The 26,124-nt window shown below is 43.1% G+C and overlaps 1 protein-coding gene across 1 annotated transcript in view; it reads left to right on the forward strand.

Annotated features, from left to right (window-relative positions):
• CAMK1D (calcium/calmodulin dependent protein kinase ID) overlaps positions 1–26,124 on the forward strand; it is a gene marked incomplete at both ends in the record, with an annotated part of 232,635 nt that overhangs the window by 94,528 nt on the left and 111,983 nt on the right. Inside the window, one exon of the mRNA XM_080348748.1 lies at positions 5,032–5,163. Within this exon, the coding sequence (XP_080204874.1) occupies positions 5,032–5,163 (132 nt within the window). The remainder of the gene's footprint in view (positions 1–5,031; positions 5,164–26,124) is intronic.

Raw genomic sequence — 26,124 nt, forward strand, 5'->3', positions numbered from 1 at the left:
CTTCACGGTGAACATGGTATATTTTTCAAATGAGTGTTCACTGTATTTTTCCGTGGTTTGGATGGGGCAAAGTACACACAGAAAGCCAACTGTATCACAATTAAGATCATTCCCAGCCCAAAGATGTGAAATGCGTTTCCTGACTGTGTCTGTTGGTTTTGTATGACAGAGCACCTGGCAATGCAGTGGAAAACTGCTCAACATGGAGGTTCCTGTCAATGGAAAAAAAGATGTTGTATCCCTCCATCAACTCTTTGTCTTAATTTTGGCAGTATTTTTTCTGACAGCAGGTGTTTTTTTTGATTAATGAGAACAGATTTGCTGTCGCCGTGTATGTTGTTCATTGTATTTCAGGAATTAAGTGTCCATATTAAATTATAGTTGGAATAGATGAATGAAAAAGTTATATATCCTTTATTTCCTAGCCTGGCAGCCATTGTTTTCTATTAGAAAATCCAGACTGTTTGGGTATGAATGCTGTTCATATTCCAACGTTAATCTTAAAATCCTAGTCTTTAAATCTAGATTAAAGAAAAAAAACAGGATGAGAAATAAATGAATTAAAACTATAACAAATTGACATCTCATAGGATCCTGCATGGTCCAGATATGTAAGGGTAAAGGAGTCAGAATATCTTAACCACCTTCTAGAACTTGCCATTATCTCAGGGTGACACATTGAGTCGTATAACCTCTCTTTTTTTTCTCATACGTTGCTTCTAAGTCGTATACAAATGAACTAGATTATAAAATCATTTCATGCCTTAATTAGAAGTTTGAACAGAGTCGATCCTCTAGGGTATATAATAACATGGTCAAAACTTTCAAAAATAGGTTTGGTTGCTGCACGTGTATTGTGGCAGCTAAAGGTGGTCTAATTCTGCAGAAGTTTCTCCTTTACCCATTTCCACCTCTGTCCTACGTCCTCAAAACTGTGCTGCTTTTTAATGTGTTTGCTGTGACGTGCAGACAGGGCAGGGAACGCTCCTGGAGGGGCTTGAATGTTGGGTCCCCAGGCGTGTTGGAGAGGTTGAAATTACCTGTTTTCCAGCTGAAGGGAATGGGACATCCGAACCATTGCAGGCACCTTTAAAATCATAACTGTTCGTCAATTAACCTCTTCTCCCTGATTTCTTTTTTTTTTAATCTGTATCAGAGCGTTAAAATAAGTTTTGGACCATATTCTTTTTGGAAAAGGAGAATAAAACTCCTCAAATATTTTCACAAACACCTTCCTCATTATTTCACTGACTAAGAAATATCCAAATCTGCCTGTCTACTTCACAGGAATTGTTTTTCCATGCACAGAATTTCAGATAAAACCTCATAATTCAAAATACAAGATTCACCAAGAGGTTTCTGAATCTCTTTCTGTCTGGTTGCTGTGACTGTGGAGAGATACTGGTATGTGGGTTGCAAATGGCAGGTCTTTGGAACATCATGTTAGATTAGAGACTATGCGATACCTCCTAGGAGAAGTGGGTGTTAATCCAGAGCCCTGTCTGAGCTGCAGATGTGCTGGTCCAGCTGCAGATGTGCTGGTCCAGCTGCAGATGTTCTGCATCTCACTAGTCCAGCATCTCCTGTATCTTCTTATTTTTCTTTATATCGTATAACACTACTTGATGATGCTTAATGGAAACGATGTCCTGTCACTTTGATGGTGTAAAATGCAACATTTTCGCAAACCAAACATATTTTTAGAACTCTGTACGCAGTTTTTAACCCTCAACAAAGAATCTTAATACATTCTTAAATTGCTTCTCTCATTAATGTCTTAATTTTAAAGGGGATATTAATTCTTTAGGGGAAAAATCTTTGCAAGCTGGCTGGGTTGGTAGTTCTGGGGAGCTTTTTTGAGGAGGTGGAGAATTTGCTGTAGGTTGTATTGCTGTTAGCAAGAAAATGAGTAGCCCTGCCTTTCTGACTTTCTCTCTGGTATTTATCTGTTCATGTGTGAGTCAAGAGGGGTTTAGTGTGGGCTGGACTGGATCGTTAAGGGTGGGTGAATTCAGCTGTGTGTTTGAAATGATGGTAATTTCTTGCCTGTCTATACACTGTTATTTCTGACTCTCCTCTGACTCCAGTAGACTCCAGGAGTGTCTTTGCTGCCTTTTCCTTGCTGATGCTCCCTGCTATTATTATTAATTCCATTTCTTTTCTCTTCTCCTATGCTGTTTATTCCTCTCAGTCTGGGTTTAACTCTTTGCATCTGTTCCCTCCCTTCTCTTTCCTTTCAGCTCTTCCCTTATCTTTCTTTTGTCCATTCTCTTGTTGCTCTGTGAACATGGGACCATTTATAGTGCATGGGATGGTGCCGACCACCTCATATCTCCCTCTCCAACTGATTCACCCCAAAACTCTCCCCCCATTACCCAGGGGCTCTTCCCAGTACCAGCAATTTCATGCCATGGCCTCATAAAAAACTGGACGTAAAAAAATGACCTTGTCAGTGCTCAGGGTTGACATGTTGAGTGAATGCTTTAGCAGAGGTCCAGCTTATTTCATGCTTTAATGAGAAAGGTTGTTAAGAAGATAAGGAATTGGTTTTTATCAGTATCTCGGAGCTCCCGAAAAAATGTCATTTAAATTCGCAAGAGGCTGTTTCCAGCCATTGAACCCGATAGCTGTCCTGGTAAGTGGAGAAAGAAATCCAGCCAAATGGTGAAGGCAGCTGAAATAGAAGCGTTTCCCAAAGCTGCCTTTATTGCTTAGAGGAATATAAAGGGATTTCCTTTACTTTGTTGTCTGAGAATGGCAATGAAATCCAGATCGGGATGGGAGCTCTTTGTTTTTATAATATCATAAACACTGGGAGAGCCGTGTGATCATTAGATGAGAGGTATGAATACACTGATTTTAACAGCATTTAACTGAAGGAGAAAAAGCTTGTTCAAGACGCAGTTGGAGCGAAGTGCAATGTTGAAAGCTTAAGCAGATGGGGCTTAAGGGGTTCATGAAATAGAGCTGGGAGCTTCTGAGCGCCCTGGTCTGCAGCTGAAGCTGATAAGCACCAAGGGGTCTCAGGGCTTTCCAGTAAAAGGATTTAATTCATTGCAATTCTGGTATGGCTGTCCCAAGCATGAGGGTTGGGATGAAAAGCCTTTTTGGTGAATCAAATGATTAGGACTGTTGGTAATAGGAAAGCAAAGCTTAGGTCTTTAAAAACACTTTGGATTTTTATTACACAAACCATTAAGACCAGTTGTTTGGGCTCTGAATTGGAGCCCACGATGCTCTGCTGTGGCAGATTTTACACAAAGCAGAAAACAGTGAATCATTTCTGTACTCAGCGTGGCATAAACACAGTCAGAATCTGGGTCGCTGTCCTTTTCAGCAAAAACGAGGCAAAACATTCTTTGTTCACAGGGTCAGTGCCACATGTAGACAAGTGTCAAACACCCACCATAACAGTTTGCAAAGGTCTCTTTTAATCCCTTCCTAAACTTCCCATTGCCTTTTTCCTATCACTGCTGCCCACAAGAGTGTTTCTTTCCCAAGCAGCAGCCTCTTCCTTTTTGCTAATCCACTTATCCACGGGTTAGTGATTCATTCAGTCGTTTTGCAACTCAGGAACCGTTGGTGAGGTCACAGCTGCTTGTTTGTGTCATCGACATGCATGACTTAAAAAGGAAGAGCCTGGCCCGGAACCGAAACGCTTCTGTTTATCTGCAAATATCTAGATAAGCAGCCGTTGTGAGGGATGAAAGTCAGAGAAAGCTGGTGGTAGCCAGGGCTGCGATCAAACGTTAACGTTTTAAGAGTGGGCTGGAGCGTGGTGGGGTTTGCTCTGAGCATTTTTCACAGAGAGCTATTTAGCAAAGCAGAATAAACCTACTGATGGAGGGGAAATAAAGAGGCCAGGATGCTTTATTTTATTTTGTATAATTAAAATATGAACCTTCGGCTGGTGGATCCTTCAGTTGTGGTCTGGTTAGATGAGTCTTTGGCTCTGACTGCTCTTGGACAAAGCGGGTGCTCCAGGAGGAGGTTCTGGTGAATAGGAGCAAAGGTTTGCTGTTCCTCCTCAGGCCAGTGCTCTGTCTTGCCCAGTAACTCACTGCTAAACCATTAATGAGCACTAGAACCTGAGAATGGTCCTAATGTGCCATAGCAAGGGTCTATCCAGACCAGCAGTGTCTGAATGATGCTCAAATGCAGAGAAAACAGTGTAAGAACAGAAAAAAAAAAGTGTATAGAGCAGTGACTGTAACATTTTCCTGGACTCTTCTCATTCAGGTCAAGATGCTTTGGAGGGAGCAATGAGAGTGCAAGAAATAATACACTGCTATGGAATAACCTAATGAAGGAGAGGCGCTGCCCACTCTGGGCAATTAGTGACTGGCTGCTGTGATGAAGTTTCTTTATTTGTGTAATCCTCTCTGGGGTTACCATAGGGAGGCTGCTATTAAAGCCAGCGTTGGGACTTGTGGTTTAATCCAATTCTTTGGCTTTAGCGATTACACACGCGGCAGTTTGTGTTGTGGAACAACGCTGTGTACGCAGAGAAATCCTGATGCTGCTTGCTTGTCTGGGTGAGGTTTGGGCCAATGATGGGGAGATGCTCTGGGCTGCTGGGAGGACCAGAGCGGAGGCCCCAACCTCTTGTGGTCACTGAGGGACTGAGAGCACTCTTGGCACTGATGTGCCTTTGAGTCCTGGGGGCTTTGTGCTGCTATATGAGCTAAACATCCCAAAACTTTAATCCATCATATCAGCAGCTGGACTATGGACCATGCCCCTCTGTATAGAAATGATGTTTTCTGATTTTCAGGCTTTGGTTATACCTCTACTGGACTACAGTTCTTTGTTAAAATCATAATGGGGAAAGCCTTTCATGTTCTGCCTGAGTGTGAATGTCTGCATGTGTCTGCGAAGGCAAAGAAAGATACTCTTAATGCCGCTGTGGTGATTAACAAGAATAGCCATTGAACAACACTCAAAGAACGAGATTTGATGGTTGTGTTTCAGTTAACAGCTGCCAAAGAAAAGGCACTGCTTAAAATTGAGATTTTTCTTTTCTTCTTGCAGGGGTGCGTTCTCCGAAGTTGTTTTGGCTGAAGAGAGAGCGAGTGGGAAACTCTTTGCGGTCAAGTGCATTCCCAAGAAGGCACTGAAGGGAAAGGAAAGCAGCATAGAGAATGAAATCGCAGTCCTGAGAAAGTGAGTATCAGACCTTCATTTCTGCCTCTTCACTTCGATTAAACTCCTGCTTTTAAGGAGCAGGAACAGTGATTGACAAGTGTGACTGACAGGTTGTTCAGCCCATCACAGGGAGACAAGATCACCTGAGTTGAAATGCTGCTGAAAATGTTTTGAGAAATGCTCCAGTTTTCTTTTGTATTAATACAGCCAGATGACTGCAAAGTGGGAAAGAAGTGGAGCTGGGCTGAAGGAAAACCAACAGTGCCCTGAAAATACCTTATCCACCCAGTAGCTGGGTCACTGGCTTTGAGGAGGGCAAGAGCAGGGTTCTAATTTCCAAGTGCTTAAAACAGTGTGTACATTAATTGCTTTAAAACTAATTAGATGTGACAGATTTTTGTGAGAGATGGTGGTAGCATGAACCATGGAGAAGGTACCTCAGCCACTTCTGAAAGTGACTTTTCAGGGCAACTTCTATTTTATCAGGGTTATCCATAGTGTGTACATTTTCCTGACTGTGGCTTGAAGACACAGATAAAAAGAAGTCAGCTCCTAATTGCTATGACATCAGTGTAGTCAGTAAAGACTTGATCCTTAACTTCATCATCATCTTATGCCCTGAAGGTAGGATTCATCTCACCTGACTTGAGACACTTGAATCTAAACTTGTCACATTTGAATTCTATCTAAATACCAGAAGGAGGTTGGTAAGTTTAGGATTGGTCCACATAATTTGTTTTAAACTTCTAAAAACATCTTCTCATTGAACTAAAGTTGGTACAGTTACGTTGGAATCTATGTTGGACTGGGGCAATCTCATTGCTGTTGCTCTGCTGTCCTCAGTGGGACTTCTTGCCCCAGCTCTTGTTCATGTGGAAGCTGATGGCTCATCATCTGGCCACCATGTCACAAATCTTATCCTAAATCTTTAACTGGATATTTCTCAACTAAATGCTCAGACAGCCAAAGTCCAAGGAGCAGGTTCAGGGGCACACTCAGCTATCTCGGGTGGCAGAGGGGATCCTTTTCAGTGAAGGGACATGAGTGGGGCCCCAAATACCTCCAGGCTCCTATTGCTGGACCCACATCAGGCCAGTACAATGTAAATCCAGTGATAAATGCAGCATGTTGACTTGCTGTGTACTGTTATTGAGAACCTGTCATAAAGCTCAACCGTTGCCATCTCCATAACCAGGTCATAACGGCCAATAACTGGCAGCTTGAAATGGTCTTTGTCTATATATTTGTTTTCCCCTGATACTCATGTGTGGCTGTAAGAGCAGCAATATTGGCCTGCAGTAAGGATTGCCGTGCATCAGCCTTGACCCTAAACTAGTAGAGCAGAGAAACCCTTGAGGTTATTTCTTGCTTCTGTGTTGTGAAATGTTTCTGTTCTCTGCAAACAATTCCTTGAAAAGCCAGGAGGCTCGACCCGGTTTGTGCTATTCCAGCAGCAAGGGCAGGAGAGCGAGTGGGTGGAAAGTTCCTTAGTTTCATACATTAGACCTACTTGGTCCCTTGTCCTATGCACTTTAGGACCTGAAGAGAGATTTTTTTCCTTCATGTCTTCTGCTGAGCTGTTGCTAATACAAACTTTGCATGTCATTGTATTTATTCTGAAAATAGACGTCTTTGCTAGCAGACACACTATTGAATTTGTATGTGCCACCAAGGAAACACTTAGAAAATAACAAACTGGATCTGCCTACAGTTGAGGAGAAGGGATATCAACTTGTTTCTTTGTTCAGTGAATTCTCTGCTTCAAAAGCTGTCCGTAAAAATAGATTTGAGAGAGGTGGAGTGGATCCTGAGCAGCTGTTGCTAAGCTCCAAAGGTATCTAAGTGTCCTTGTTTTGGATTTCTGGTAGCTTAATAGTGCTTGGGGATGGCTAATTTGTGTGTTGTCTAATTAGGGGCTGCGTCGAACCTCTGGTGCCGAGGGGGATGTGCACAGAGGGCTCCTGTTCCCCGAGAGAAAGGTGTAGAGCCACAGAGGATGGATGCAAAGCAAATATAAATAGGCACATGTCTCGATCCTAGTCTCTCTTTCTGGTTTTCCATTGTATCTTTGGGGATGCTTAAACTCCAGTGAGATATATCCTGAATATACTCCCTGCAGCCTCTGCCAGCTTTCAGGTGAGCTGCTCGTGGCCCTGTGTGTGTGATGAGCAGGTTTTTATTGTGTCCAGAACTGGTACACACAAGTATCACACGTACATTTTACCCTCAGGCTGCTCTGCAGGAGGTTTGTCCCCCTGCCAGTCCTGCCAAGTCATGCGGATCTGGCAGAATCACTATGGAAAAGTGTTTGAATGATGTAGTGTGTTCAAGTTGTATTTTAAATAATGTGTTTTTTTAGATTCAGGATTAAAAGTCTGTGCATGGAATACTGTAGGAAGTAGAACCTGGTGATGAAAGCACAAATCCAGTGACCCTTGGGTCCCCTCTCAGTTCTGCTGCTGACTTCCCATGCGACCTTAAGTATCTTCTGTCTCAATATGTATTGTCTTTGAAACAGCCTTTATTGAAAACACTTTTGAATAAGAAGTTTTACCTGCAGTTCATTTTGTAGCCATTTCTCATGTCAGCAGGCCCAGGAGAGCAAGTCCAAGAAGGGAGATTTTTGTCTTTTAGTGTGAAACGGTTGCAGCGTCGTGTCAATCCTTGTGTGTCACAGCCAAAAAGCTGTTGGAAGTACTAATCAAATGTTCCGTGTTGGGGAAGGTCAGTGGTCCCCACATGAAGTACGTGGAAGGTAAGGGGATTTCATCTCCCTGTCTGAGGGCTTGGATGCTCCTGCTGCCAAAACAGAATAGCACATTTGAGAAGCGATGTTCTGCTAACAGAGGAGCGAGCTGCCAGCCAACTGATCTGCATGTTTGTGTGAGTGCCAGAGTGAATCATGCATACTCCATCATCCTATTTTTTTTTCCAGCCATGGCCAACAAATCTGTTCTTAAAAAAGAAAAAAGGCGGAAGAGCCGTTAAGTCAATATTTACGCCTAGCAACCTTAACAGGGTTCTTCCAATATGGACTCTTTTGTGTCCCGTGGAAATCCATGGCAACATTCCCCGAAGACTCGAATGGGTGGGGATGGAGTGGGAAGGAGCTCGTTGACTACAGCACCAGGAGAGATTGAGTCTGCACTTAATCTGGGAGCCTGAGCCCAACAAAACGTTTAAGCATGCGCCTAATTTTAGACAGTTATTCGTGCCGGTGAAATCTCTGAGTAGGTTGAGCTCACTTTGCTGAACTCAGGCCTAAAGGGATGAGAGAGTCACCTGTGTTTGGTACCTCATCAGGGGAAGAGGGGGAGTTTTCTTAATGTCTTCAGTTAGTACCTGGACGGTGCCCAAGGATTCCTATTTCTTTTAATTGTTTGCTGGCTGCCTGCAGCTGGACACAGGGCAAAATATTATGTCTTATCACAAAATCAGGTGGAAAGCCAGGCTGCATCATTCTTAAGCTTTAAATTGTATTTATTTTGCAGTGGAAAATGTGCTGTGGTTTAGAATCTGAGGGAGAAAACTGGATCTCTAGGACAGGACTATCACAGCCCTATTAACTAACTGGCGGTGGGGAATGACAGGTCACCTTTGTGTGATTTTTCTCCTGACCTGAGATGTGAGGAGTTTCATAACCTGCTCTGAAATCAACCATTCTGTTTAGAGCAGAAAGGTAAATGTGATCCTTTCCATTGTTTGCTGTAGAACAGAGGAAATTTCTTCCACTTAGGGTAATTTTCCAGGTGTGAACATGCTGAAAGATGTGTCTGCTGTTAGACGGGTTCCTGAAGGCAGTAGGTGCTGCGAAGAGTTGGACGGCACAGAAGCACCAGTCTGATGTCCTTGTTAAATAGAAAAAAGAACCTTGTAAGAGCCAGACAGTGGCTACACCACTGTTTGTCACAAGAAACTTTCTAGCTGCCTGGATGATAATTGCACAACCATACAGATTCGGTGCCAGGTCAAGCAAGGGGAGGAACAATAAACTGTGTGTAGCCCTGCACGCAGGTGTATTGATTACTTAATAGCAGTAATGTGCTCAAGTGGGTGTCTTGTTAAACAAATGCTGCTTAGCTAGCAAATCATACTCTGCTTTAGCTAGTTTCTGCTGAACAGGTATTTTAAAAATAATTTCTGAAGTATTTAGATATTTCTTACCCTCACTCCCTCTCCTTTACTCTCCTAGATCCTCTGGGAGAGGCACCATTAAATTCCTTATTAGAAATCAGAACCATGCCGAATTGCAGACTGAAGACATTTTCCCTATTAGACGGCATGACTGAACCGTTTCTAGCAGGTCAGCTAAAATCCTACCGATGCTTTCCATTCCTGTTTCTTTGGAAGATGAGGGACTGGGTGCTCAAGCAGTAATCCATGCATCGCCCTTTATATGCCTGCACCTAAATCCAGGAGCTTCTGCTATAATAAGGGGCAGGGAAAGAGCTGGGAGGCATCCTCCTGAAAAGTTTGGGAGGTCAGGGCTGTACCCATCATAAAACTAAGCAAAAACCAGCAATGAAAAGTTTTCCTAAAGTGGATGAAAGTGTGGGTGTTCCTGCTCTCCCAGAAATCAGGCGATGGTCCATCCCTTGCTCCATCCCAGGAGGTAGTGCCATTCATAGCATCGAAGAGGACACCCTTGATAACAAGTGTGGAAAAACCACCCCTTCTCAAGATTTACATGAAGACTACACAAATAATTTCAAAAATTGTGCCTTATTGCTCCTTTTCAGTAGCCCATTGACAAACTCCCCCTAAAACCTCTCTGTCCCAGATTCTTGCTCTGTAGGAGCTCATCCCTCCAGGGCCAACCCCAGAGCCTCTAGGAAGATGAATCCAGATTTAGTTTTGAAACCCATTAGTTACCTCTGATTAAACTCTTCTGTGCAATTTAACTCAGAATAAAAGGCTACATTAATTCTGAATAAAATTGGCCATGCAGAAGTTTAATGTGCCCTAACATAAATTCAAGCATTTAATTAATTCAGATCAACGTTCCTGAGTGACTTTGTGGGGCAGATTCATCTATTCAAGCCACGGCTGTCTCTCGATCAAAAAGTACAGCCCTTGCAGGCCTGGATGGTCCCATACTCCAGTTTCCCAGTTTGAAGGCTCTGCTGGTGCCCAGTAGTGCTCACCTTTGGGGATTATTTTCCTCTGCGGGGTCATGCAACTGGAGTATGGGGCTAGCCAAATTGAAGAGGAGACACTCTGATCCTGTGTTAGTAAGTGCTGACATAAAAGTGATGGCAATTAGATTGTGTATCTGCTGCAAAAACAAAGCTGTGGGATTGGGGTTTAAGGAGTTAAGAACTAATTACCTCTTTACACCCCAGAAATAAGAGCTCCTTTTCCTGTAAAGCAATGAATGGGTTAGTTAGGAAAGGAAGAAAAAGAACACCACACTGGGTATCTCTGTCAGGTAACATTATTTATCTGAAGCTTTGCTTATCTTATTGACAAAACAGGCTCGCTGCTTTTTTCCCCTCCTTTTTTTCCCCTTCTGTGAATAATGGTGAGGAGATAGGCTGCCTCAGCAAGAATTGAAGAGACAGCTGGTTGTCATATTAAGTAATCACTTTCAGAGAAAGCTTTTATGTAGATTTACTTGTTAAAACCTGGCTTGCTCATGCCGCTGCGGTTGCGCTGGGGTGACAGAAGGCAGACTCTGCCCTCCCCATGCGGCTGTGCTCCAAGATCTGCCATCTGCACATCAAGGCATCCCCAAAGCCGGCACCCCAGTGAGGCCCTGAGGGTGGCTTGGGGTGCCCAGGTGTGTGGCTCCCGGTTAGAGGGTGATGACCAGTGGTACCATTAATGATGCTGATGTCAGTGGTGGAAGAGTGTGGCCCTTGCAAGAGTATATTCAAAGAATATATTTTGTTCTACAGCTTCCTCACAAGGGGAAGAGGAGGGGCAGGCACTGAGCTCTTCTCTTTAGTGACCAACGACAGAACCCGAGGGAATGGCAGGAAGATATGCTGGGGAGGTTCAGGTTGGACATGAGGAAAAGGTTCTTCACCCAGAGGGTGCTGGACACTGGAACAGGCTCCCCAGGGAGGTGTCACAGCCCCAAGCCTGACAGTGTTCAAGAAGAGACTGGACAACACCCTCAGACACACGGTGTGAACTGTGGGGTTGTCCTGTGCAGGGACAGGAGTTGGACTTGATGATCCTCGTGGGTCCCTTCCAGCTCAGGACATTCGATGATTCTGTGACATTTTCAGTATCCTGCATGGAGAGACTTCACCATTGCCCTCAGGTGTCTGCTGAGCTGACCCGGGTGCCTGGTGGGACCTCAGTGCCCACCTCTGGGGTCACCCTAAGTGCTGGGTGCTCTGGGCATCCTGGCTGGGGAGGCGGGTGAGGGGTGGAAAGGAGCCAGGATCTACAAAACACGGCGGGGTGGGGATACGGTTGGCGTGCCTGGAGGTTTACATCAGCTTCAGACCATGAGCTCATCTCCCAAATCAACGAGATGCGGACTGGATGAATTGCCCTTCTCAGGTTTCAGGTAAAAGTGAATCTGACCCTATACATGTGGGTACGGCACAGGATGGCTCTGCCGTGGCACTTGCAGTTGACTTCTTATTAAGCAACTTATTTTGCTGCAAAGAACTCATGCGAGTGAAAAAAAATGTGAAACCTGAAACAAAGCTGACACTATTTTTGATCACTGAGATGCTGGGAACTTTACTGGGGAAGACTTTGCAGGCAGGACTGCCTGGATTATATTTCATGCTAGATTAGATGTAAGCAGATGTAGGGAAGCAGATCAAGGCATCTTAAAAATCCTAAAATACATTAAACGAGAGAGAAAAATCCCCTCCAAAATAGCAAACACAAACAGAATCCCTTCTGTCTTCTCTGGTTTTACACAGTTTCATTTACATGCAGTGTGCTCTGTAATAGCTTTAGCTGTGGTGCGTGGCATCCCTGTGTTCCAGCCCGTCTCTGTGCTGTGTGTATGCAGACAGTTTGCTCCTTCAAGTGTGTTATAGTGCGATAAGTCATTTTGCTGTAATTGCTGGGTGACAATGCAGCTGTCCCCTCTTCTGGGTGGCGACATTTCACCAAATCTCCCTTGCATAACTGTTCTTCTTCAGGGTTACCCCATACCCTGAGCCAAAAAATGGCCTATCCATGCTGGGAGGAGGATGCAGGTCAGACGAGATGAAAGTACATCATCGCTCAGAGCTCCAGCTTGGACAATAACTCGATGTGTTATAGAACAAACAGCTGCTTTCTGAAATAGTTGCTCTAAGATGCTTTCAAATCAGCAGAATGGGTTTTTCAGCTTTAGCTGGAGTCTGTGACTGCACCCTGTGTGTGTTGTGTGTTGACCCTATCCTATGCATAGCTGGAATTACAAAGCCAGGCTCCTTTCAGAGCTCTGAGCTAAAGAATGATCATATATTCCCTATTTTCCAGTATTTATTACTCAGGAAGGTGGTTACAATTGTGTTTCAGTGCTATAAGTATCTGGTTATATGCATTGTTACCTATTAAAAAATGAAAGAATTGCCAAGATGCATAGAGACTCTTTAATACGATCTAACAGTTTGATAAATAACTCAGCTTTATATCTGGATGCATAAGGTCTGTCTTTGTTAACACTCACATGTTTAAAGCTAAGAGTTACCTAATTTGCAAGCAGATGCCTTCAGTTTGTGATCGTGAAGTTCACAGAAGCTAAAGTGGTTTAGTCTTTGTGTGGGAGGACATGCAGCTGTGAGACTATCCCAAAATACGGTAGATGTGGGGAGTTAAAAACTGCAATGGCTCTGTTTGAAGCAGTGATGCAACTTGGTGTTTAGAGGATGCAGGTTTTGGGGTGGTGCAGTAGTAATAAAGAAAGCACTTTGGAAAGTCCTTACTACCCAGACCTTCAGGAACATGTTGGTGGCTAAAAGCTGCTGAAGATACAGTCCCAAGTGGCTTCATTAGGCAAGATAGAATCACAGAATCCCAGAATGTCAGGGATTGGAAGGGACCTCGAAAGCCCATCCAGTCCAATCCCTCTGCCGGAGCAGGAACACCCAGATGAGGTTACACAGGAAGGTGTCCAGGTGGGTTGGAATGTCTGCAGAGAAGGAGACTCCACAACCTCCCTGGGCAGCCTGGGCCAGGCTCTGTCACCCTCACTGAGAAGTTGTTTCTTCTCAAATTTAAGTGGAACCTCCTGTGTTCCAGTTTGAACCCATTACTCCTTGTCCTATCATTGGTTGTCACCGAGAAGAGCCTGGCTCCATCCTCCTGACACTCACCCTTTATATATTTATAAACATTAATGAGGTCACCCCTCAGTCTCCTCTTGTCCAGCTCCAGAGCCCCAGCTCCCTCAGCCTTTCCTCACACAGGAGATGCTCCACTCCCTTCAGCATCTTCGTTGCCCTGCGCTGGACTCTCTCCAGACACTTCCACTTCTGTTTTTTCTCCCAAGATTCTTCTTGGGTAATGTGGAATATCTTGTCCAAAACTAAGTTTTTTTTCCATGAAAGTAATTCCTGTTTAAAGGTCTCGTGGCATTAGCAAAGTGAAGATGTCCTTGTCAAAATGTTGTTGACATACTGCATTTTGCCTGTTTGCTCTAACTTAATCTTGAAACATTAACTGGGGAGTTCTGTGTTTTCTGTTAAGTTATTGTGATGTACTGTTGGGAGACAGTTTCTAACCACAAGATCACTGCATTTTGAAGACTGGTGAGTTATTCACATGCGCAGTCAATGCACATCAATAGATATTATTTTATCTTACTTCCATGCCATTAAAATCCATGGCATTAACTCATAAAACACTGGAGTTATCTAAATGATGAGTTAGAGTTAGAATTTGTGAAGCATAGCACAGAAGAAACCAAGCAGATGCAAGGTGGGATTCATCTGGCCAGCTGGAAGCATCCTCAAGGTGTGCAGCTGCATCTGAGCTCAAGTCTTGCTGTGGAAATATGCATCAAATATGCATTTCTAAGTGGATCAGAATTTACAGGGAGGAAAAACAAGTACTCAAAAAATGTCAGTTCAAGAAGGCAGAAACAGAAATCTTATCAGCAGTGACAGTTTTCATGAGAACACCTTGTCCAAAGGGGCTGTTTGCTCTCAGCTGCATGAGAAAATGCTTTATGAATACAAGCTGATATATTTGGGGTCTCCGTTATATGGAATTAGACCAGTGATGTTATCGGTGGGCCAGCTTTTGTGATGTGTGATCCCAGCGTGAATTTAAAACAACTCCATTGGCAGCTTGTACCTCCTGTTTTCATTTACAGAAGATGAAGCACAATTACATTTTGTGTCTCAGTAAGGTTGTGATTGTAGATGTCTTGAACAAGAGATTGGCAGAGGGGGTCTGCCTTTGACCATAGGAAAATGGGAAAATATCTGCACTCTGTCCCACTTTCAATTACACCATGTTAAACCTAACAGCAACCTCTGTCTTGGGAATATATCCAATATATCCTGAATTGACAGCTGCATAAATTAATTGGTATTTGACCAACTAAGTCTTCAGTTGTCATCTGTAATACATATTGATTCACTCTTACAATGCTTACTCATACACTTCGTTTGTGCTCAGTAGGAATTTTGAAGGTAAAAAGAAGTTAAAAAAAACCCTGTAAGTACAGAATTTGTCTTCTAATAAAGAAAGAAATCCAAGACACTGGTACCTAGTACCCAGTTTGATCAAAGAAATGGCGTTGACAAGTTTTTTTCCAAATTAAGCCTTAATTAAAAAAAAAATAATTTTTTAATTGTGCTTCATATACATAAGGAATCAGCTTAATCAGAACAGATTGTTTTTATTCTGAACTAAGAGTGGCCATACTAGGAATTTGTGTTTCTGCGACTGTAGGACTTTAAGCCTGTTAATCAAATCAGTTTTCAAAGTAAAGCCTAATATTTCCCTTGGTGGCATCTGTGTTTCTGTGTCTCTGGCTATCGGGGACATCTGCCTATATTGCCCAGTTCTTAAACCTCTGCAAGTGCAGAAATCTCTGAGTTAGTTTTAATACTGACAATTTGTATTAGTAAGTGGCCTATGAAATTATTTCCCTAAGGATATGCGATGGCTAGCTTTTACTTTGGTGGATATTTTATCCAGTTAAAATTAGGGAGCATTACATGAAACAGGGAGGTTATTGTCTCCTTTACTTCTCCGTTCACATAGGTGAATTCAAGCTTTCTTAGAGACAGTACACTCTTTTTGAAGGCATTTTAAATATATGTTAGCAGAATGGGGTTTTTTTTACTTGAACGTTTGTTCAAAAACTTTGAGAAGGGATAGTAGTAGGAAGCATTAACAAATAACCTAATATATATTATAGCTCTATGCTGAATACAAAACAACTGACAAATGCATAGCAGTGAAGTCTGACAGATATGTCTTTGCACATCAGCATTGACTCCTTCAGAGATCAGTCCAAAATTTCTATATATAATCTGTTTGGTTCCCACCGAATAGAATAACAGCCTGCTTCAAATATCTTCATACCTTTGTGATATCTCCTGTCTTGGCTGACGTACCAGGGATTAAACTGGGACCTTTTTGGGCTTACACTTATATATGTTTACAGCCTCAGCTAAGCAGCCATTCCCTGCGGGCAACTGGAAGGGATTCAGACCTTGGTGGACCAGGTGCTGAGCCCAATAGTTATCACATGCTGATGTACTTCTTTGAAAAGTACACATCAGAATGGGGTTGGTTTTGAGCTGTCTAAGACTTTTTTTAATCCCCTTCCTCCAAAATCAGAAGAGTCCACATGCAGCAGCAATATGTAGCACGATGCATTTTGTCAGGAAGCATCTCCAGAGCAATCTGGTCACTCCCATGTCTGCTGTGAACTTGGAAATTAGAACAGAAAACAGTGGCTGTTCACAGCTTTGCCCTTAAAAGGATCATAGGAGATTCCTAACTGAAAAAGAAGAGGAAAAGGCTCTTTCATTATTTTTTAAGTGCTCTCATATGTGAGCCACAACAAATATGGCACGATCCACAAAGATGCAGATTTTATTGGCATTTACATATAGAAATGCCAGTTCTTCCCTCGCTAAAGAGAAAATGTTACTGTGATAGCAACGATTGTCTGCTTTTATATTTACTATGAGTGCATTGGTGGGAGGGAAGTTGAAACCTTTGGTGAAGTTTGAAACTTTTTCTTCTGTGTTTTTGAACACATGAAACAATTGCTGTTGAGTGGAGCTGCTGCGTGTCCCACAGTGTTTATGTCTTGAAGGCATCATTCTTGCCATTTATGGTTTACAAAACATGCATCCAGGCCATGTGGCATCAGCGTGGGGAAACGAGCGCTCATCGTTAACAAATAGACATGGGTAATATGATCTAATGCTATTCTGGTCAATAGGAAAATTCATAGTTGTTGAACTTGGTTACGTGACTCTTCGAGGCTCCCTTGAGACTCTCAGCCCACAGCAGAAGTGGAAAGAAGCCGAAGCTGAGATTGTCTGCGAGGTTTGTAGGGCTTTGCCTTGTGCAGTCATGCAGGGTGAACAGAGAGCTTTAGACGTGGCCTCCTTGCCTGGTGTCCAGTGCCTCCTGAACTGCAATATCAAAAAAAAAAGTAGCCCATATGTGTACGTATCAAAAATCACAGAATGGTTGGGGCTGGAAGGGACCTCTAGAGATCATCCAATCCAACCCACCTGCTAAAGCAGGTTCAGCAGAGCAGATCACACAGAAAGGTGTCCAGGTGGGTTTGAATGTCTCCAGAGAAGGAGACTCCACAACCTCTCTGGGCAGCCTGGGCCAGACTCTGGCACCTCAAAGGAAAGAAGTTTCTTCTCATGTTCAGGTGGAACCTCCATTGTGCTTCAGTCTGTGCCCATTGCCCCTCATCCTATCATTGCGCACCACTGTCATGAGCCTAGTCACATCCTTTGTAGCTTAACTCTTCTACAGGTAGTTCCTCCATCCATAACTCAACCAGAGCTAAGCCAACACAGGATCCTGGCTTTCCCATCCTGTCTCAGGATGATGGGTGGGCACAGTGGGTGTTTTATGGTGTTACCGCTGACTTAGGTTGCCGTGGCTCAGGCCAGAGTCCACCCTGCAGAGAGGGAGTCTTCCAGGGACTCTCCATGTCCCTTCTCCATCCCTTCATGTAGCTGTACAACTGGAACAAGGGAATCCAAATGCTCACGTCCGTGAGAGGATGGGGAATGTGGTCTGCATCTTACAAAGTGGGGTTTTCTCCTCCCAGGTCTTGCTGCTGGAACTAAGTCAATTTTCCTTCTAGAACTTGAAAGATCAGGCACAGAGTTCACTACCAAACTTCCCCCCGAAAGGATGGGGTTGGCACACAGAGATTTTCCCTTCTCTTGGCTCTAATTTACTGCTAGGGCCCTGAATTGCTGACTTTGTTTGGAATTCCTTCTTTCATAAGAAGCATATGTTTCTGATTTTCTTTCTTATGATGACATAGTTCGCACTCTTATCCGAGATCTGTTTTCTTAATAGGACCAAATATATTTGGAATAATTGTGAACTGCTCTGGGAATGGCATATTAATGTTAGTATTTCTGGCAGTTTTTCACTGTTTCTCTTGCCCTGGTTTTGAGTGTTAAATAACTATTCAAGCTGGAAACACCTTATTCACTTTATTTTAACATAGTCTGATTTGTTTTATTTTAGTGCTGTTTATGCTCATAGAGTAGCTGATATAGGTAAACAGCCATTAGCAGGCTGATTTGTGGAGGATTTAGTAAATAACAGGAAGGGTATGTCAGTTAGGGTAGAGTGTTGTGCTCTGCATCAGTTTACACCCAGGGGAATCTTACAAGCTTTAGAGACCTGATCCTGTATTGACTGTGTCACATCCATGTCTCAGGTGGACTTGAGTGACATCTTTAAAAGCCTCTGAACAGTAGAGAGATCTGGATCCCAATGAAATTCCCTGTTGAGGAGATTAAAGGACATTAGGAGACCTCATGAGTTTCGATACTGCCAGCTATAAAATATCCTATGTCACAGATACGCCTGCAGCATCTATACAGGAGATGACAGCTTTCTGCTCTTGGGGACTGGTCTATATAGTCCATTATTTTCCTTCCAGTCCTTCACTGTCTTGGACCACAAAACAATAAATTTCAGTCCTGTCTCCTAGAACCTGGGAGTGCTGGGTCTGCCTCCATTAGCACTTTGATCTCTCTTGTCTTTCTGCTTGCCTGAAGGCAGCAAATTGGAAATAATACAAACCTTGAAGCACCTCAAAATACAGGGTTTACACTCTCTTTAGGATAGATTGCATTTTTTTAATCCAATTTACATGTCGGGACAGTTTGGATTGTGGCATGCGAAGGATAAACTGTAGAATAATGGTAGGCAGTTTGGCTTAGTTAACACACAAAGCACCTCAGGAGCTTCCATGTGCGGGTCTTCTTCACCCAACGGAGCAGTTTATCTCCAGCAAACAAGGTAAAGAGAGTATCTTTAGTGCAGGGGTGGCCAGCCTACCCTCCATTGTGCCTCTTCCATCCTCTGGGAGAGACATATCTGGTGTGAGATGGAGGACTCAGCTCACCATGCTGCTGGTCTTCTTGCATCCTCTTGGAAACCTCTGTAAGACTCTCTTGTAAAAAACCAAACCAACAACAACAACAAAGACCCCAAACAAAACCAAACACACAAACAAAAAAACACACACAAAAAACCAAACCCAAACCCACAAAATCAAGCAGGACCCAAACTGCCCAAAAGTTTGGGTTCATCTTGGACTAGGCTTCAGGTAAACCCTCTCTTTAAGCTCCGTGTTTAATTCTGGAAGGAGAAAGTCACTCACCTGGTCTGACCTTCTACCTCAGTGGGCTGTGTTGTTTCATCTGTGGGTGCTGTGTAGATCCTGATAACTGGATTTGACTAACACGTAGTGGTTAGAAAGGTCGCCAGGCTTCATGGGAGTCTCCTGCTTATTCACTAGACCTGAGAAATCATCCCTCAAACTCCTGCCAAAAAATAAATCATTATTCCCATTTATCTGGGTTTAACTTCTATTGACTTGTGGGTATGTTTCTTGATGTATTAAAAAAAATGGTGTTTCTTTAATTTTCTGCCTATATAGGTGCTTGTTTTGCGTAATCTGTTTTTACTAAGCAGAATTGAGTAGGGTTCTTTTTTATAGACACCCCTTGGCACCTAGAGAATATTTTTGTCTTTCCTCATGTGTATTCTGTAGCTAGAAGTATTCTCATGGCACATAATGATTTACGGGGGAGTATGATGGGAGAGAAAGATGACATTTCAGAGTAGGGTAATCCTGAAAAGAGTGCTTGATTTGGTAATAATCCTGCTGATAATCCAGATTTTATCTTCATTTAGTATTAAGTGCCCCTGTGAAGTTTGTTTAACTGAGAGGTAGGAAGAGCTGATTTTAGTAACACACTGATGCTGTGGGGGTGAAACACAACAGGGACCTACAGCCAAGGCCATGAAATAATCTGGAAATGGTGCAAAAGGAGGGGTTTTGGTGGGGGAATCAGCCCCCTGACTGCTGTCATGATTTCTTTCTTGTTTTTAGGAAAATGAAAGAGCATAAGTCCAAGAGCTTATTCTGGAAACAGCTTTATAATAATTATTTTCAGCCATTTGAATAGGCAGGTACTTTAATTTTTTTTTCCAGTGGCAGGGCCAGCTCCTACACAGCAATCTAACTTGAAATCCCTGTAGATATATATATATATGTTTTGTTTCCTAGTAAGTGCTGGAGCTCACAGCATTTTGAATTGGCCTCCAGCACTGTGGCCACTCTACAAAGGAGAAGATGGTGTTAAGGGATGTTGGTGTCGCTGAGATTGTTGGTGTCTGTGTTTTTGTTCTTGGTCCTGGCCATAGTCTCCCTTCTCCAATGTGGAGAAACAAGCTCGGAAAATAGGACTTTTCTGAGCCTATTGCAGACTAAACTTTGCGTTTGAGCATCCTAAAAGAGCATCTTCCCCAAGCGCCCTCCTGCAGCCACACATGCCCCTGGGCGCATTGGATGGTGGCAAAGCCCTGCTGAAATAACACTTTTGAAGGAAAATCATAACCATTGCTGTGTTATATAAATATCACTACTTGGCACTGTTATACAGAGCCATAAGTATTGCTGGGAGAAAGCAGTTAATTAAAAACTAATTTGCAGAGCAGTCCTTTTCCTTGTATTAAAAATAAAGCAGAGCATCATGAGCAGTTGATCTTGCTGTTTTGTAAACAATTTTCCCCACACTTTCTCCTCTTTAATTTTGATGATATTGAGGAACTATACTGCTGATCAAAGAAGCCACATAGACTCTGCTATGGTGGGACCAGAAGCTTTTCCACAGTTCTGCCAATAGAAGTTATTTATCCTATAACATAGCAAAAAATGTTCCTCACTTGGCATCATTACACTTGTAGTAACCCACCCTTCCCTAGGAGACATAATGCACACACATTGCTCTAAACAGAAAATATGTTTGAACATGGCCACAGGGATGCTTTTACGATTGAGTAATCTACAAGTAGGAGGGATTGGAGGAGGTATGGGAGCAAGATGAAAAGATTCCACCAACATGGATGGTGGAAAAAGGTTCCCAAACAGTTAATTCCTGCTGCATTTTTTGTGCTCTTCGCTTAAAATAGAAAAAAACCTGAAAGTGTTCTCAAATGCTAGGAATGCAAACGGGAACTGTGAACCTTGCAAGCTCACAGCTTGTTTGAATTTGCCTTTAGCATGTCATAGGTAGTGGAATTTACAGGTAAGCTCTAAAAAGATGAGTGAAATTATGTAGCAGATCCTTCTTGCACTCGAGGAAGCGGTTTTCAAATGTCATCAGAGGTGCATCCCTATAGCTGAGACTCATGGTCAGATGCTGGTCATAGTCTTGGCTCGAAAAAGGTTTGAAAATGTACAGACAAGGGCTCGAACCTCCCCTGAGTCAAAACTCAATTAAACAGGGATCAATAAGCACTTGGGGCTGCAGAAGAATGGGGGTTCTGGTGCTCCTATCACGGGCTAACCCAGGTCCTTATTGCCCAATGTGGGGCAATCTGCTGCTTGAACCAGCACTTCTCATTCCTCCCGGTTCTGCAGCGAGATGCCCACGAGGATTTGTGTCAATCCGAGGAAGCTACTTTTGTGTGTAAGTTGTCTCATGCAGAACACAGTGTGCACCATGTATTACAAAATGGATTTGTCTGTAAACAATGCTGACCTTTACCATGCTGCGGTCTGCTTGAAAAGAATGCCCCGAGGAGACATATTCCACCGAGTAGACAACACTGTGATTTCTGTAATTTGCGTGTGGTATTTCTGACTTAGGAAAGGCTGAGCCATTTCGGTGCTGTCACTCCTCACCAGATACCTTAACACCTTCTTGTCCAGGCTCTGGCTTGTAATGCTGCTCTAAGCCAAATTATTTCAATAAGATGTCTAAAGCATGGTTGTCTCATGAAGAACTCCAGTTTTTTTGTAGTTTCCTTTGGTTGGAGTCATTTGGGTTCCTCACACAACTGACTTGTCTGCTATGAGCAGAAAGGCTGTATGCAAACTGTCATTGATGTGACACGCTTTGTGGTATGTATGGTATAACTCCATTTGTGTGTGCATCTCTTAGCCCCAAAGGAATATCTTTAACCAACATGGTTTGTAACTGTCTCTCACCAAGGTCTTTTGGCACTGTGTTTGCAACACTGCCAATGATGAAGTACACGTTCTCTGTGTGATGAAGGCACGTTCTCTGCCCGTGGAGAGGTGGAAGTGTTTTCTTAAGGTCTGTGGGAAAAGTGTCCAAGAAAAAACAGGTTTTTCAGCAGATTTTGTGGTGGCAAGGACATTGATGTTGGTTGAAATCATCATTTGGATTGTGGTGGTGCTTGCGGGCCTTCCTGAACTAAAATCCTTTAATAGTAATTTCTGTAGAAAAAACAAAACTTTGCAGGGACACATACTGCGTCCCCTCCTGCTGTCCTTCCAGAGGCTCTTCCAGACTATTGAGATGTCTTTTCTCCTGTCCCTTTGGGCCTCTTAAACCTGTCACATCTGACAGCTGTTGCTGAAATAACTGAGTCTGGTAGAAAGATGAATGCTCCTTGGGGTAGCATAAGCCTAATTTAGTGTAAAAGTTTTCTAGATTAGTACCAAAACCTGTTGTTGGGTGCCCTACAGAGCAGGGGACCAGCACAGGCTGAAACATTGTGGTGGGATGCAGCACATGGATGTTTGGTCAACCCATGGTGAGAATGAAACCGGGCAGCGAGCCCAGTTTCTTTGTGAACTCTTTGGTCAGAGCCAGACAAGGCAAAGATGCTCACTGGGAGTCAAGGTGGTGATCAGCTCCTTTTGTTTCCTTTCTGGGAGCTGGAAATGGTCCCATCTCACTCAAGACGTCATTGCGGTAGGATACCAGCCCTCAAATGGTTAAGTGCTGATGCTTGTCTGACATATTTCCCTCTTTGGAAGAATGTGTTAAGAGCTAAATGATGCATAAGCCATGTTGGAGGCAAGTGTTACATTCTGTGTGAAACTGTACACAGACTGTTTATTTTTCATTGATTATTTTATTCTGGTAGCCAGGTGTGGTTCCAGGCTAAATTGACATGCTAAGCATGCCAGGAAGCAAAGCAGTCATTTGCATTCCTCTGAACAAACACATCGTCTAATTACTGTTTTAAAGGTGATCTCGCATAGGAAGAAGCAATAGCAAATAATTGTATAGGGTGGGACATGTAGACTGGCACTGGAGTGAAAAAGACATCCTGAAGTTGTAACGACTTGTCTATACTTGGCGTGCTGCTTTGCTTTCCCCAAGTCTCATCAGTTTACCACCTCTTTATGTTCTTTGCTTTTATTATTTGCTTTTTCCTGTGCATATTTTAACAGGTGAATGCATGTAATATCAGCTGGGGATTGAATAGGGGTGTCCTGTGGTAAAGACAGAAAATGCTGTAGCCTGAGTTAGAAGAGTCCATCTCTGCAGGAGAGGTTATAATAAACTCTTAACAACTACACCTGGGGATGGATCCAGAACGGGCAGTCATCAAAGACTTGTATCTTGAGGAATGTGCAATCAAGACGAGCCAAAATGTCTTAGTAATTAAGACTGCAGTCAACTTTCACTGTGAAGCCCAAATTTTGATCCTCTCTTATCCCTCTGGTCATGGCTTGCAAAATTTAATTGGCCTCGAAGATCACATATTTATTTTGAAATAGGGTGCTTTGATTTCTGCAGGATGAAAAGGAAGTTGATCCAATTCATTTTTAGTGACAAACCGCTAGACAAGTTGGCATTTGGGTGTTCTTCTGAAGTTGCCATCCCCTACTGTTACCGTGCCACTGGCAGCAATTCTGGGCAAGTTACAGGTGCCGGGGAGCCTCACTCTCTGCTTGCCTCTGTGCTGGATTATAATGACAGAAGCTTCAATTTGAGCTTAGTTTTTTATTCATGTGTTGTTTAGCAGAGTCAGACGATCTCCCATACAGTATGGTGGAGATCATTGCTGTATAATTACTCTGTGTTATTAAGTGTCTCTAAGAATTCCTCAAATGCTCTTTATACTTCCACTTCAAAAAAAATCTGAAATTATTTAATCAAAAATCAGTGACATTGTTAAATGAAATTACCTTCAAGTTATCTAGGTTGAGGTTGTTTCCCTCTTCTTTGTATGAACCTTTTCTGTCATTTCTGTTACATATTTTGTGTATTATAAAACCCTCTTCCTCACGCTCGGAGAGGAAAGCAACGTGCTTGGAAAAAGCAACCTGTTAGAAAACATCCCAGCGTTCAAGATCTCTGCAGATTTCATCAAAAGTCCCTGTCATCTGATTGAAGTTCCACGTTTCAACAAAACAAGTGTAATTTTACCACTGATGGCAGCCACAACGTGTCACGGCAATGTGTCCGGCAATGAGGCACATGGACCAACACTTGAGATACCAACCCAGGCAGATACTCTGCAAAAAGCACAGGAATGAATCACAGAATCACAGAATGTCAGAGATTGGAAGGGACCTCGAAAGCTCATCCAGTGCAATCCCCCTGCCGGAGCAGGAACACCCAGATGAGGTTACACAGGAAGGTGTCCAGGCAGGTTTGAATGTCTGCAGAGAAGGAGACTCCACAACCCCCTGGGCAGCCTGTTCCAAGCTCTGTCACCCTCACTGAGAAGAAGTTTCTTCTCAAATATAAATGGAACCTCTTGTGTTCCATTTTGTACCCGTTACTCCTTGTCCTATCATTGGTTGTCACCGAGAAGAGCCTGGCTCCATCCTCCTGACACTCACCCTTTATATATCTGTAAACATTAATGAGGTCACCCCTCAGTCTTCTCTTCTCCAAGCTCAAGAGCCCCAGCTCCCTCCGCCTTTCCTCACACAGGAGATGCTCCACTCCCTTCAGCATCTTTGTTGCCCTGCACTGGACTCTCTCCAGCAGTTCCCTGTCCTGCTGGAACTGAGGGACCAGAACTGGACACAATATTCCAGGTGTGGTCTCACCAGGGCAGAGTAGAGGGGCAGGAGAACCTCTCTGATGTACTGACCACCCCCCTTCTAATACACCCCAGGTACCATTGGCCTTCCTGGCCACAAGGGCCCAGTGCTGGCTCATGGTCATCCTGCTGTCCACCAGGACCCCAGGTCCCTTTCGCCTACACTGCTCTCTAATAGGTCATTCCCCAACTTATACTGGAACCTGGGGTTGTTCCTGCCCAGATGCAGGACTCTACACTTGCTCTTGTTATATTTCATTAATATGAAGAACAGAGAAGGGGAGAAAAAAGACATTTTTAGCTGTGTTACACTGTATGGATCAGTACAGTTCGCCACAAGAAACCTATTTATATTTCAGAAAACAAACACTTGTTCAAACAGTTTCCTTCCATTAGAATTCGGTCAGAGGCTTCGTTGTTCAGACTCTTGTGAGATGGTTATTTATTCTTCATCCAAAAGTATTTTAATTTCATCAGTGTGAACTGTAGTATGCTTCAGCTAGCAATAGCTCGAATTTGCACAGTAAAATGTCACAGATTCTAATGGCAATAAACAGTGACTTTAACAAATGTGGGTTCCATTTAGTAAGTGGGATTGCCTGTGATAGAATTGTGTGCAGACTGAGGGATGTAGCTGTTGTTTGTATGAATATCATACACAGCTGAGTTTACATATTTGATACAATCCTGTCTGACTCCAAGGAGATAAATGAAATTAAGTTTTCAGAAGGGAAGTAATTAAACTATGAAACAATGGCAAAAATAAAGCACTATGGGAGAAAATGTCCTTGATTAAACAGGGAGTGGAGGGAGCTCTTAGTGGGGAAATATGGGTTTCCTTAGCAAATCTGCAAATCTTAGGGTTCTTGAAATAAAAATGGGAAGCAAAGGGACTGCTACGGATCTGACAGTCCTAGATTTGGGCAGAGAAGGGACAGGTTGGTTGGGGAATGGTGCTGTCACAAAATCCCCATCAGAGATTGGTGCTGGGAGGATGATCTGCAAGCTGGGTTAGATCCAGGCTTCAGCCTTGTCTCTTGCTTGCCACAAACTTTATGGGAAATAAATAGGTTGTTTCCTGCAATCAATGGCCACAGAAAAGGTGCCAAAAGTAGAGGGATCATCTGTGTGGAGGTGCCTGGAAAACAAGGACTCTGCAAGGAGGGTTTGGCCAACAACCTTCAACCAAGAGGGAGGTAGGAGAGGTAAAAGAAGTGCTTGGCAAAGTGCTCTGGCTGTTGACATGAACTTATTTCTTCTAAAACTGAGCAAATTCCCAGCCCTGAAATCTGCCTTTCTACTGACTGAGACAACAGATTTTTTATTGTTTCACCTGACCTTTAGTTAAACAAATAATAAAAGTTACCACAAGGAAATACTCGCTTACCTTCCTTTTAAATTATCTAACAGCATAACTTGTTTATTTGGAGAAGCAGGCTCTAAATTTCTTACTAGTTACATTAGTTTTACATTTGTTTATTTATTATTTTTTTTTTTTTACTTCAACAAGGTTGT

This window comes from Nesoenas mayeri, assembly GCF_963082525.1.
Source record: "Nesoenas mayeri genome assembly, chromosome: 1".
Lineage (NCBI taxonomy): Eukaryota > Metazoa > Chordata > Aves > Columbiformes > Columbidae > Nesoenas > Nesoenas mayeri.